This window comes from Monodelphis domestica, chromosome 2, assembly GCF_027887165.1.
Source record: "Monodelphis domestica isolate mMonDom1 chromosome 2, mMonDom1.pri, whole genome shotgun sequence".
NCBI lineage: Eukaryota > Metazoa > Chordata > Mammalia > Didelphimorphia > Didelphidae > Monodelphis > Monodelphis domestica.
This window is the reverse complement of record NC_077228.1, coordinates 54936768-54952036: the sequence shown is the minus strand read 5'-3', so window position 1 is coordinate 54952036 and position 15269 is coordinate 54936768. Positions and strand designations below refer to the sequence as shown.

The 15269-nt window shown below is 35.8% G+C and overlaps 1 protein-coding gene across 2 annotated transcripts in view; it reads right to left on the bottom strand.

Moving 5' to 3' along the window:
• ATF6 (activating transcription factor 6) overlaps positions 1-15269 on the bottom strand; it is a 229296-nt gene that overhangs the window by 127833 nt on the left and 86194 nt on the right. Inside the window, exons 11-14 of one of the 2 annotated variants that reach the window (XM_007480656.3) lie at positions 10279-10392; positions 9038-9140; positions 6877-6915; positions 2762-2829 (exon numbers count right to left, since the gene is read on the bottom strand). In XM_007480656.3, coding sequence (XP_007480718.1) covers positions 2762-2829; positions 6877-6915; positions 9038-9140; positions 10279-10392 — 324 coding nt within the window. The remainder of the gene's footprint in view (positions 1-2761; positions 2830-6876; positions 6916-9037; positions 9141-10278; positions 10393-15269) is intronic. The other variant, XM_007480657.3, reaches the window with a different exon arrangement.

Genomic DNA, 15269 nt, shown 5'->3' with positions numbered 1-15269 from the left:
GTGAAAGGAGAGTAGAACCCAAGATAACAGAGTAGCAAGAAGCAACATAGTGAACTTCCCCTAATACTTCAACATTAAAATGTACCAGACAAAATTCTGATGGAAAAAAACAAGAAAATATCACAGTGAGTAATTTTTTTTTTGACCCAGGTTGATGAAGGAAGACAGACAAAGAGATCTGAGGATACTCAGGGCAGAGTGTGGCCAGAAGCAGACTAATGGAATATTTGAGTACCTAGGGAGAAGCTACCAGAGTAAGAGGAAGCTCCAGACCCATATCGGGATATTACAAAGGCCAACTGAGAGCCTTGTCATACACTATCCAGTTTAGACATAGAGTGAAGTGGAATGAAGAAGGAACCTGTGCATGATGGTTCAGCATAAGGTCATAGGCCATAGGCAGGGTAAGGGAACAGGAGTAAGGTAAAAAAGAAGGAACAGGGGTGTGATTCAGATACAAGAAGCAGAGGGCAGGGTCTCAGTTCCTACTTCTTGCCCAGTCTGAAGCCTGCAGAGAAATAACTAGGGCAGAGATCCCAGATGAAGGGGAGCCTGCAATTCTGTCACTCTGAGACAGCTGAGCTTCCTGGCTGACAAGAACTAAGTCCAGCAGCATTCTAGTGTTGCTCAGACTGAAACGTAGGTCAAGAATCTGCAGTTACCTTACATCTAGCAGATTGAACAATATGACAGCAAAGAAAAGTGATAAATGTTGGAGGTGATGTAGCGAAATTGGGACACTAATACGTTACTTGTTGGAGTTGTGAATTGGTCTAACCATTCTGGAGGGCATTTTGGAATTATGCACAAAAGGCTTAACATGACTGCCTGTCCTTTGACCCAACCACACTACTGCTGGGTTTGTACCCCAAAGGTAAAAATAAGGAAAAAGACTTGTACAAAAATATTTATAGCCACATTCTTTGTGGTGGCAAAAAAATTGGAAAATGAGGGGGTGTCCCTTGATTGCAGAATGGCTGACTAAATTGCAGTATCTGCTGGTGATGGCATGCTATTGTGCTGAAAGGAATAATGAACTTGAGGAATTCCATGTGAACTGGAAAGACCTCCAGGAACTGATGCAAAGCAAAAGGAGCAGAACCAGGAGAACATTGTACACAGAGATTAATACATTAAGGCAAAATTGAATGCAATGGACTTCTCTACCAGTAGCAAAGCAATGACCCAAGACAATCCAAAGGAACTTTTGAGAAAGAACGCTATCCACATCCATAGAAAGAACTGTGGAACTAGAAATGCATTAGAAAAATATATGACTGACCACGTAGTAGGTATGCAATTAGGGTTTTGATGTTAAAGAATCACTCTATTGCAAATATGAATAACATGGAAATGGGTTTTGAACAATGATACATGTATGACCCAGTAGAACGGTTTGTAGGCTTTGGGAGGGGGGAGGAGAAAGGGGAGGGGCGGATCATGAATCATGTAACCATGAAAAAATATTCTAAATAAAAATTTTTTTAAATAATTTGCAGAGTTCAGAGCAAGGGAACTTGACAATCACTTTTCCCTAGAGGAGATGACACTGGGATTACTGAAAGCTTATAGGTCCCCAGACTGTCTTTAAGATTGTGGAATAACATAACACTCAATACTACAAAAAAGCAACAAGTCCAGCACAGACCCAACCTACAAAATGCAACAAAGCCCAACTCCAACATAAAGTCTAAAATCGACAAGTAGCTAGAAGAATGAACAAACAAAAAAGAATCCCACCATAAAAATGTAATTATGGGGACAGAAATATACAAGACACAAACCTAAAAGAGAATGACACTAAACCATCAACAAACACAGCCTCAAGGAAAAATACAAGGTGGGCAGAGATTCACCAGAATTCATGTAAGAGACAAAGCAAGAGGTTTTTTTTTGTTTTTTGTTTTTTTTTTAAATGAAATGGGTACTGAAAGGAAGGGAAAAAAAGGAAAAAGAAATGACAGAGAAGGAAATGAAAAAGGAATTGAAAGAGTGGTTTAATAAGACATATAAAACCATGCCCAAGCCACAAGCTCTCTAAAAATTCAAATAAACCAAACAGAAGCCAATTATTCCATGAAGACAATAAGAAATATTAAAATAAAAAAGACTAAAAAAATAGAAGAGACTCCCAGATCATGTGAGCAACAAGGCAGAAGATTAGATATTTTCCCTGATCCCCATGATCTTTCATTCAAAACAGAAATTATCTGCTAAAGACAAAGTAACTTCAGCTGTCTCTATGGACTAGGAAACCTGGAATCCAAAAGAAGATAAAACCAAAAATCCCATGAGCTATCACTCACTGATCCTGAGTTCACTGAGCACCTCTTTCCCACCTCCCATGCTATAAGCAACAAGGCCACAATACTATGATAGTATTGGACCTAAAATCCCAAAACACAGGTTTTTAACAAAACCCAAGCCCACACCCAAATCCCCTCTCACTCTCTCCAGGGCTACAGGTGTTCTCAGACTGCAAAAGACACCTAGCATAGCAGGTTACAGTCCTTCTGGAGAAGGGTAATGAGGAGAAAACAAATGTGTGATAATTGTAAAATATTTAATTAAAAAACCTTTCATACACTAAAAGGTAAGTATAATCTATGAGATTTTTTTCAATGATTTTTGCTTATTATTCTTCTGTTTTAACAAATAGCAAATATTCAACAAATGCCTTAGTTCCAAACAAAGTGAAAACTTAGCATAGTCTGACCAAAGGCTTTTCTTTTTTTGTTAAAAAGCTTCCATCTTTTCTTACCTGATGCTGGTTGTTTCTGTATACTGCACAGCCATCAGCTGAGAATTAGAACCATGTTCCAGAGAATTCTAAAGAACAAAAAGTAATCTGTATTACAGAAAAGGAAACAAAGTCTTTTCCATGGACTTCAGGCCATGGTTAAGCCCTGGATGATTACAGAGTTCATGCACTCTGTTTAGGTGCATTCTGATTAAGGACATTCACATAAAGTTTCTATGAATTAAAGAGTTTTACAGAGCTAAATTTCTCTCAATGGGCTTAATAAACCACCACTGTACCTGTACCTGCAGGTCAATCATTGAACCATAGGTCCCTAAAAATCAGCTATGATGAGAAAGGAAGTGATCCAAAAGGAATGCCACAGAAAAGAAAAAAAAAAATCTGTTCTCTAGAAAGCAAGCTCCACAAGTTTTAACATCTAAGACATACATAAGCAATAAATGCTGAAAACACAACTTGTATGAATAATCATTTTATAAATACATGTTATGAAAATATTTCCTATTGCTCAATGTATTTAGCACTGTTCAATGCACATAAGAACTGAGTTATAACTCAATCCATTAGCTCACTAATTATAAATATATTAGAATTACAAAGCATCTCACAGTTGCATTAAAGTCTACTTTCCACAACATACTCATCATTCTGTCACTAATCATTCCAAAAGATGATCTCCTCAAGACATAAAAGAATATGAGCCCCAAAGTTATCACTCATTATTATTGTTTTTAAAGTATCCTTTCTATTGCCCTAGCTAAACTAAAGTTCTACATAAGAAAAAATGCTTTATCTATAATTTTTTCCTTTACTATTCCAAGTTTTTGTGAGATGGATTTCAATTAATATATGAGGATACCTAAGGCCCATTGGGAGCATCTAGGTGGTACTATAGTGCACAAAGTGCTTGGCCTATAATCAGAAAGATCTGAGTTCAAATTTGGCCTTAGTACTTAAAGACCCTGGGCAAGTCACTTAACCCTGTTTGTCTCAGTTTCCTCATCTGTAAAATGAGCTGGAAAATGAAATGCCAAATCACTCCAGTATCTCTGCCAAGAAAACCTCGAATAGTGTCATGAAGGACATAACTGAAAAATGACTGAACATATGAAAAGACTCAAAAAGGTTAAATGATTTCTCACCAGTCATAAACAGCAGAGCCAATATTCGAATTTCAATACTGTGACTCTACTCTTTCCACTAATCCACTAACAAGATTTATACTTAAGGTGTACATATCAAATTTAGTATTCCCTCTAGGTTATAACCAAAAAGCTGTGCTGTCCTTTTAAAAGTAAAAAACTACCAATGTAGTAAAGTAAAATGAATTGAAGTAAAAAAATTAAATTAGAGCTAGGGTAAATATAAGCAGATGGAACAGATTTATTAGTTGGTTGATTTTAAATGACTATTGGAATTCTGGCTAAAAGGAACCACCCAGGAAAGCTGACTCAACTTTCTTTTCCTTTTATTAGTCTTAAGTATGGTCAGGAGTTTGAAAAAGTTAAGTTACAAGGGCAATAAGTAAATGAGAAATGGATATAATAGGAAGAAAATGACACTTATTTATGCTAAAAATTGGCCCCTTGGTTTTATACTCTTTAAATATCAGAGAAAATACAAGCATTGAATATACAGTATTGTATATTTAAGGAAAAATGTTTACTATTATAAGCTGGGGTACTCATTTGTATCCTATGTATCCAAAAGTTTATTATTTATTTAATCTGTAATGATAAAAAATATTACTTAATAGTTTTGGTTTTTTTTACCAGAGGTGATTTAAAATTAAAACATCAGTCCCAATGAATAATGAATCAAGCATAAAGCAATATACGATTAGAACCTTGTCAAAAGTGGTCTTAGGATCACAACCATGGCACACTCTTATAGATGAGAATACCTTATATAAAAATTCTTTCCACATTTCAATATTTGAACACTGGATAGAATCCAAGATGGAATTCTACTTTACAACAAATACTATCACAGCAAGATTTTTAAAGATATATATATATATATATACATATATAAATTCCTTTTTGAATGAGAATCTTACATTTCTCAACATCCCAAATGTTCATGAATAAAACAGAATAGATCAGAAGAGGTAGTTGTTATAATTCTTTAAGAAATGGGACGTTGGGAGTCATAATGATTTATCCACATAACAGAAGCCAACTGCAAATAAGAAAGTCTAGAATGGAATTTTTCAGGTGACTTTTAAAAAACAAAACCAAGAATATTTAATACAACTAGGATCTTTGTATTTTGTTTATACCTGAATTCAATAAGCCACCCAACCATATCATCATATTGAGCTTAATCTGACCTAGTCCTGTTTCCTTTCAAATCTGACTTATTGTGTCCTTTCTTTTTTAGGTTTGTCCATCACTAAGATTGTCTGTATCTTCCCAGTCATCTCATTATTGCCCTCTGGCGTGAGACAGAGAATACAAACATCAAGTGGAAAAAAGAGAGAGTTAATGGGGAGATGCAAGAAAAGGATGTTGAATTCAATTACTTTCCTCCGATTCCTGGATGTCTACTTATTCTGTCAAAGCTCTTTGAGCATATATTTGAAAAAGATATTACATTTATTTATTTATTTGTTCTCAAGGAATATGCAATCTAGTTAGGGGGACAAACACATGGAAACAAAGAACAAAAAAAAAGCATACCACAAAGCAGTACATGATTGTGAGGTAAGTGGTATAGTTACATAGCCACATTTTCTGAACCAAAAATGGGAACATATGCTCTGGCTAAAGATATTCCTTCCACAAAACCTTGATACAATGACTTTCTTGAAATCAGGCCAGACTATATGGTCACCATGAGCATAAGAAAATGAGTGCTCTGAGCTCATAGGAGGGAAGGAATATTTTGAGATATTTGATCTAGAAAGGCTTCATAAAGAAAGGAGAATTTGAATTATACATGCATAGAAGCTAATGCAAGAATTCCAGATGGGAGAGAAATAGGAGATTTGGAGTAATATAGTACAAGACTTATATGTAAATACATAAATAAATCAAATTATTTGGAAAATAGGATTCACAGACTTAAAACAAGGGAAAATGAGACTGTAGAGAAGGGGTTGGATTATGAAGGATCTTGAATTGTTGGATTAAGCAATTTTGAACTTATCCTACAGACAAGGGGGAAGCCACTAAATGCTTTGGAGCAAAGGAATGACAAAGCCTGGGTTCTCTGACAAGGCAGTTAACCTAATCAATCACTGGCATGAAGTAAAAGCATTAATACCCTCCTCCTCCCAAGATTCAAACCATTCAAGCCATTTCTGGGCCTGAATTTCTCATCTGTAAAATGAGAATATTAGAATCAATGACCCCTAGGCTCTCTTCCTAATTTAAATTGACAGTACTATATGTATTTCAATAGAGAACTAGTGACTAACAACTCCCCTCCATCAAGCCAAGTGATTTATAGGATCATATTCTCCCTACCACTTGCCTCATAATCTTAAAACTTCAAAGAAGCAAAAATTAGATCTTATTTTGGAAAGAGTGATGGGTGTTTTAGGAAGCTTGATCTGGGCCCTGTATATGTGTAAAAGATTAGAAGAGGAAAGCCAGGAGGCAGGTAAGGCTATTAGGAGGCTGAAATAGAAATGTTATCAATATTGAGCACAATAAACTTTAACTATTTAAACATCTCCCACCATGTTTTTGTTTTGTTTTGTTTTTAAAACAAAAAAACTAACAAACAATAAAGTAGATGATTTGAGATTTGACTTCCTTTTTCTTCTGCCTATTTTTTAAACAAAAAATTATAAAAATGGTTACAAGAAGCTGGGAAATGGCAAGAAAAAGAAGTGAAAGAAGTAATGTGTCTGGATGATCTACAACTTGTTAATTAATCAAGAATGATCACAAACTGTCTGTGATTCTTTAAGTTGGGCAGTCTAATTTTACCAAAAGTGATCTAGTAATGCCAGCTGCTTCCTTTCCTTTCTTCTAACTTTTCTGCTAAATATTATAAAACCAGAATTCTAAAGGAAAGGCATCAAATAGAGTACAGAACAGTTAAGATGTTTAAAAAAAAAACAAAATCATCACAAATAAGTAATTCAGCCAAGTTTCATAGTATACCTTAAAAGATTTGGGGGTCTCTTCAGAATCTGAAGGAGGCTAAAGGAAAAAAAGGGGAAAGAAATGAGAAAAAAGAAAATGCTAGAGGAAGTAATCAATAGCACTCTACTCTAAGAAGAAAAGCTACTTTTCAGGAGCCTTAGTTATAATTCTTGCTCTGTCATGAATCTATATGTAACTCTGAGGAAAGTACTAGTACATAACCAAGAATTGGTTATGACCTTGGCAAACTTAAACAATGTATATTGTATATGATAAACATGAATCATTAGTCTAACCTCAACATGAAACTATCTCTTTTTGAGACCCCACAGACAAGTAAGCCCAAGATCCTTAGAAATAATAGCAGCTCCCTGACCACCAGTCCTACTTCCAGTCTGGCCCCTCTAGCCATCATTTAGGGCTGCAATACTTATGGATGAGGGGCTTAACAATCCTTATCAGTTAGGCATGTGCCAAGTGAATCAAAACTCCTCTGGGCTCAGATGAAAACAGCCTAGGACTCTTCATCTAATCCCCCTACAAATAGGAGTATCCCCAGACACCACCATCCTTACTTCCACGGATATAATCAAAGGGAACAACTTTTGTGGAGAAGAAATGTGACGTTCTCACTACCACCAACACTAACCAAAGATCAACTGCCAGGAACAAGAAGGTTAAATCCAAGTGAAAACAGCACCTCTTCTTCTTTTCCCTCACTCCCCAGTCAGCCCTGCTCTATCCCAAACCCATATACTATCCAGGAAAGCAACCCTCATAGAAATGAAAGCTGGCAATAGCCTCTGCAGATACTAGACTCCTGCCTCCTTAGCAGCCAAAGCAACTGGAAATCCAAAAAAAGTTTTCACTACCAAAGTCAATTTTGATTGAACTGTCAACTCAATAACAGAAACAGATGTGATTTTATCAATGGAAATGACACTCAAGAACAGTCATGACATCTGCTTTGCCACTGCATTTTAAGAATCACTAGACCTTTTATTCATCTAACTTACAGCAGAAAACCCTGCTGTACCACTAGTGTCTCTCTCATTAGAATGTGAGCTCCTTTGAGGACTGGGACTGTCTTGCTTTTTTTTTTTGTATTCCAAGTGCTGAACACAGTGTTTTGCTTCATAAATGCTTATTTATTCATTCATGGCAGGATATCATGCAAATTCAATATCCTACTAAACTTTTCCCTCTTTACTAAAAAGTTACAAAAGAAAGAAAAGGAAGGGAAAGGGAGGAGAGGGGAGGGGAAGGGAGTGTGATGATAGCTGGGCCTCAGGAGATCATCTAGTCCAAGGCTTCTTAATTTTTTTGTGCCATGGACTATTTTCAAAGCATGTTTTTAAAAGAATAAAATTAAATGCATAGCAGGATTACAAAGGGAAACAATCATATTGAAAGAGTTATCAAAAATCAATTTAAAAAAAATTCATGTGTAATGGACTTCTCTACTAGCAGTAATGCAGTGATCCAGAACAATTCAGAGGGCCTTATAAGAAAGAGGGAGAACTGTGGGAATAGAAACAGAAGAAAAACAACTGTTTGATCACATGGGTCGAGTGGGATATGATTTGGGGATACAGACTAAATGATCACCCTAGTACAAATATCAATAATATGGACATAGGTCTTGATCAATGATACATGCAAAACCCAGTAGAATTGTGCGTCAGCTATGGGAGGGGGGGGGGGGAGAGAAAGAACATGAATCCTGTAACCATGGAAAAATATTCTAAATTAACTAATTTAGAATTAAATTAATTAAATAATTAAATTAATTATTAAATAATTAAATAATTATTGATTTAATTAATTAAAATTAAATTAAAATAATTAATTAAATAAATGATTACATGATTATTAATTAATTAATTAAATAGAATGTTTAAAAAAATTCATGGGTCCCAAGTTAAAAACTCCTAATCTAATCTGACTTCCTTATTTTACAGATGAAGAAACTACTGATTAAAGGGTTTAAATGGCTTGCCTTTGTCATATTTGGTTGTATGAGGACAAGGTCTTTTCACTTCCAATCTAGTGACCTTTCCACTCTTTTTACAATACCTATTTTTAGTACCTAAAAAATTATAGAGGTAACTATATACAATGCTTTTATGGCAAAAAAAAATAAGCTTTAGATTTTTGTCATAAAAAATTTAAAATATACCTGTAGTACACGTGTTTTCTGTTGCTGACTATTTGACATTCTTCTCGACTTGGTCCTCTCTACTTCATGTCTATGGACCCATCCTCGGAGTTCATGATTCAATCTATTAAGCAAAATGTTCAATTAAATATGATTCTAAGAAATAAATGTGGTTACAAATGAATGTTTTACAATACTCAACATTCTGAATAAATGAAGAAATCTAATGGTAAGTTGCTTTTAACATACCTTCATATTCATAAGACACTTTACTCACTCACAAGTTCAAAACAGAAAGGATATTCATAGCTAAACTGTACCAAGTATAAATAATAGAAGGAAAACATTTTCTGCAAAAAAATGATTCCAAAGTATTCTTCTGCCCTTGGACTACTCAAATAAACATCTAAGAGACTTAAGAGAACTTAACAAACTTCAACACTCCTAATTACTCCTATTTAGGATGTATAAAAACATTTTTAAATCATGGTTAAAAATCATAGAAAATCATCTGATTTAACACTGGGATCTCTCACCACAGAGAAATGAAAAGGGGTTAGGAGAACAGGTCAGAAAAAGATTATAAGGGGTTCCCTATGCTGGCACTGAACACATGACTTAGGGCCATTTGTCAACTCCAAATAATGAGTTTTCATGTAAACTTCATATTCTTCATTTCAAAATGCTCTACTATATCTAAGTATGTAACTCCAATATAATGGAAGGTCCTTAACAACGACGACTGTTTCTTTTTTGTCTTTGTATTCCCAGTACCTAACACAGAACTTGGCACACAGAAGTCTCTTAAATGCTTACTGAATTCAACTCAATAAACCACACCCTAGGAAGTGGGTAGTTATGACTGAGTACTCTCAAGCGATTAGTGAGGAAACTGAGTGAGAGATATGTTGTTAGAAAGGAAGAAAAACAGATAGAAACACTCTTAACTTCTTTTTCTTGCCCAGAACAGTGGTTTTCAAATAGCATTGCTGGGTGTGCCACCACGAATTATACAGAACTTAACTTGTACTCATGAAGGCATGAAGAAGTTTCCTAATTGTTGCCAGTATTGCCGGTTCGTGGTGCTATACCTCTTTGTGGCAAAAAAATAATACTGTGCTATGAGCAAAAGGTTTGAGAAACACTGCTCTAGACATTATCGATAATCCATTCATTTCTTTGAAACTGAAGCTGGGAAAAGAAAGAACTGCTGATTACAGATAACTTTTCATCTGTTTTCATAGTGACCAAACAGTACTCACCTGAGAGACTCTGTACGGTTAATTATTGGTTGACAGGGAGGTGGAGGGATATACAACAGTGGCTCTTCAGTTACCACCATCAAAGCTTTGTCATTAGAGACAGAATGGTCATATCTGAAATATACAAATATAGTACAATCAGTTATTTCTTTACGCTTCTAGATACTTATAGTAAAGAAGCAGCAGGAACATCACCAACATCATTTAATTTGAAAAAAATTTAATGACTATAGCTATCTAACATGAAAACAGAGAACTTTAAATAGACAGTTAGCATAGCAGCACTACAAAGAGCAAGTGATAATCTGGACCCAGTGCCTATGGCCTTCCCCTTTGTGATATGTTATAATCATTACACCAGAGATAGATTATAAAACTTTTTAAAGTAATAAATGTAGCTGCTCTTAAAAACATATTCTGCTGGAGCAGCTAGGTTGGATAGTGGATAGTACTCCAGGCTTGGAGTCAGGACAACCACAATTCAAATCTGACCCCAAACACTTCCTACCTGTGTGACTCTGGTCAAGTCATTTAACTTCGATTACCTAGCCCCTGACACTAAAATAAATATATTTGAATTTATATATATTCTGTAATATTATATATGATAGTAAAATTATATATTTGTAGATAAATATATATATATACATTTGTAGATCTACACACACACATATACACACAAACAAACCCCTGCTACCTGCTATCAACCACCTGACATGCTTATTTGAGATTCACTGGTAGGAAAACAGATATGATTAGAAGAGTAATATGGAAAGGAGTGAGGAGTCAGAACTAGTAACCTGACTGCCATCCACCCTCTCCAGAGCAGTGTTCTGATATACCTTATAAATAATCTTAAAAGTGCCTGGAATTTTGTTATATGAGTAGTTCCTATTTTATGAAAAAGATATTTTACTACCAAGGCTTTTAAAAAAACAAATCTACAAAAGGGTGGTTATTTACATTTTGAAGAATTATTTTCTTTATAAAATAATTTCTTACACAGTAAATTCAAATAGCAATTCCCTTAATATATTTAGGAGTATTTAATTTGATTCATATGCAATTTATGACAGATCTATTGCATAACTAGCAAGATGAATTTAAGTGGTTAATTTTTATAAAATTGTGCCAAGAATAGATTTATGTCCTCAAAATTGTGTATAGGAATTATTTTTCTCTCCTCTCTGTCTCCTGCTACATACTGCCCCACTACAATACATGAGAAGGTGATGATGGCTTACATATATGAGAAGATAACAGAGAGAAAGAAATCATAAAATAAAGTGTTTAGAGAAGAAAGTCAGTTTGGGATTTGGCAATAGAGGCAAACTCTTCTAAATGCATCAGACAAAGAAGCTGATTGAGAACAGTGAAAAAATGAGAAATATCCAACATCACATTTTTGTTTATTTAAAAAACACAAATCCATGTACATAAAAGTATATTAAAAGTTATGTTCTTGCAAAATACTCCAAAAAATTCCTTTGAAAACATATTTCTGACTTATTACCTTCTTTCCGTGTGGCAGGCAAATTCTAGTAATGATTTTTGCACATCTGTGTCAATGAGCTTTGTTCTGTCAGCCAAAAATGTTCTTTTGGAAGGGAAAAATATGATAGGATAAATACTAGGAAAGGGACAGGGTGGAGTTGAAGAGAAGGGAAAGTGAGCTCCAAAAGTTGATGTACAATCTGGAAACAATTAAACACACGCTAACCCTGAAATGGTCTATGGTCTAGGAGGTTTGAAGATCTCACATAGTTCAAGTATGCTTTGTCATATATTGGGAGATAAGTAGTCAAAAAATTACAATCATTCATTTTAATTAATTATCAAGTTTTCTAAGATAAATCATTAGCCATGATGAGTTTTGAAATAAAAAAGAATATAGCTTGAATTTTATGTCTGGTTGAAGTCCAAACAAGATTCAGTCTATAATTCACCAAGTAAAATTCAGGATACTGAATTCTAGGACACATGGTCTCTTTTGGGGGAAATTGTCCAATAGAGAAAAGAAGGTAAAAACTGCTACTTGTATTGAGAATATCAAAAATAAGTATGACTCTTGTGTAGTAAATTCTTCATTACTTGACATGTAGTCCAATTGTGCCAAACTTCAGCAACAGATTTTTACAAACAAGCTATGGATTCACAGACCCTCCTAAACTTAAAAAGTTACATTTTAAAACTACTTAATCTTTGACAGATGTCCTATAAAAAAGGATAGAACTTCAAAATCAAAGCTCTTGAATCCTGTATCTGGAGCAATGTTTTAGCAAAATAAAATCCAGTGAGATTCAGGAATGTTGCTAAGTGTTTAGAATTCATTAACTGCTACCAACAAGCAGGGAAAAAAAAGAAAAAGGAAGACAGAAAGGAGGATCAGTGGAATAGACTTGGGGCAAGTGACCTCAGCAAGACAGTCTATGACAAACCAAAAGATTCCAGCTTTTGGGACAAAAATCCACTATTTGATAAAAACTGCTGGGAAAATTGGAAGACAGTGTGGGAGAGATTAGGTTTGGATCAACACCTCACACCCTACACCAAGATAAACTCAGAATGGGTGAGTGATTTGAACATAAAGAAGGAAACTATAAGTAAATTGGGTGAACACAGAATAGTATACATGTCAGACCTTTGGAAGGGGAAAGACTTTAAAACCAAGCAAGACTTAGAAAGAGTCATAAAATGTAAAATAAATAATTTTGACTACATCAAATTAAAAAGGTTTTGTACAAACAAAACCAATGTAACTAAAATCAGAAGGGAAACAACAAATTGGGAAACAATCTTCATAACAAAAATCTCTCACAAAGGTTTAATTATTCAAATTTACAAAGAGCTAAATCAAGTGTACAAAAAATCAAGCCATTCTCCAATTGAAAAATGGGCAAGGGACATGAATAGGCAATTTTCAGTTAAAGAAATCAAAACTATTAATAAGCACATGAAAAAGTATTCTAAATCTCTTATAATCAGAGAAATGCAAATCAAAACAACTCTGAGGTATCACCTCAAACCTAGCAGATTGGCTAACATGACAGCAAAGGGAAGTAATGAATGCTGGAGGGGATGTGGCAAAGTAGGGACACTAATTCATTGCTGGTGGAGTTGTCAATTGATCCAACCATTCTGGAGGACAATTTGGAACTATGCCCAAAGGGAGCTAAAAGACTGTCTGCCCTTTTATCCAGCCATAGCACTGCTGGGTTTGTACCCCAAAGAGATAATCAGGAAAAAGACATGTACAAAAATATTCATAGCTGCGCTCTTTGTGGTGGTAAAAAATTGGAAAATGAGAGGATGCCCTTCAATTGGGGAATGGCTGAACAAATTGTGGTATATGTTGGTGATGGAATACTATTGTGCTAAAAGGGATAATAAAGTGGAGGAATTCCATGGAGACTGGAACAACCTCCAGGAAGTGATGCAGAGCGAAAGGAGCAGAACCAGGAAAACATTGTACACAGCAACTGATACACTGTGGTACAATCGAAGGTAATGGACTTCTCCATTAGTGTCAATACAATGCCCCTGAACAATCTGCAGGGATCTAAGAGAAAGAACATTATCCACAAGCAGAGGACAAACTGTGGGAGCAAAAACACCAAGGAAAGGCAATTGCTTGGCTACAGGGGTGGAGGGGATATGACTGAGTAGAGGCTCTAAATGAACACCCTCATGCAAATACCAACAATATGGAAATGGGGTTTGGATCAAGGACACATGTGATACCCAGAGGAATCACACATCGCCTATGGGGAGGGGGGGGGGGGCGGTTGTGAGGGAGGAAAAGAAAATGATCTTTATTTCCAATGAATAATGTATGAAAATGACCAAATAAAATAATGTTTAAAATAACAAAAACAAAGAAAAAGAATAAAGAGGAAGCATTATATCAGTTTTTTCTCCAACATTAACTTTTTTAATATAATCAATCAATAAGCATTTATTGAGCACCTACTATGCACCTAGCACTGTGCAATGTGATGAAGAAAGGAAAGGGAATAAGTATTTATATAGTATCTACTTTTCAAATATCCCATTTTAGCCTCACAAGATAGGTTCAATTGTTCTCTCCATTTTATAGACAAGGAAACTGAAGCAGAGTAACTTGCCTAGGGCCACATAGCTAGTCTGAGGCTGGATTTGAACTCAGGTCTGACTCCAGGTGCAGTGCCTTATCCACTGTGCTACCAGCTGCCTCTATTTTGGGGATACAAAGAATGAAAGTAAAACTGTCCCTGTCCTCAAACAGTCTACAATATAGATGGAGAGACATATGCAAACATGTTCACACACAAAACAAACATGAATAAATACAAGATATTAGATGAGGAACAGGAGAGAGGAAAGTACAGCTGGAGGATCAGGAGAGGCTCTATATAGAAGGAGATGTCTGACCTGAGCCCTGAAGGAGGTTAGGGACTTGAGGGGGGAAGGCTGGGAAGGATGCTCCAAGGACAGTGAGCACAGAGGTATGAGGACAATAGATGGAGGCCAGGGTAAGAAGGTTGGTGTGAACATTCATTGCCTCTACCCAGTCTCTCCTTCTTGCCATTCCAGGCAGGCCCCTGCTGGCTTCCCTGCAGAATTGGGGCCACATCATAGAGCCTCTCCACAGCTCCAAGTTGCAGAGAAGCCACTGACATGCTCCAGCAGGAGGAGCCCCCTCACTCAACAGTTCACTCTCTCAGCAAAACCAAAGACCCAGGCCTGGCCCCTCTGTTTACATAGGTATGTGCTGCATGGATGAAAGCACATAAGGTTATCTGAGTGCAGGGACCATTTCCTTTTAATTCCCTGTACCTCTCCCACCTAGAAGAATGCCTGACACACAGCCATTCAACATTAGTAAATGTTTATTAATTCACTGATATGAGGGCCAGCAAATAAGACCACCAGGACCTGGACTGGGTGATAAATTTGGATAAAGGGAAGGGGAGAGTGTCTAGAATTCCATGGCTGTGAAAATAATTTCCCCT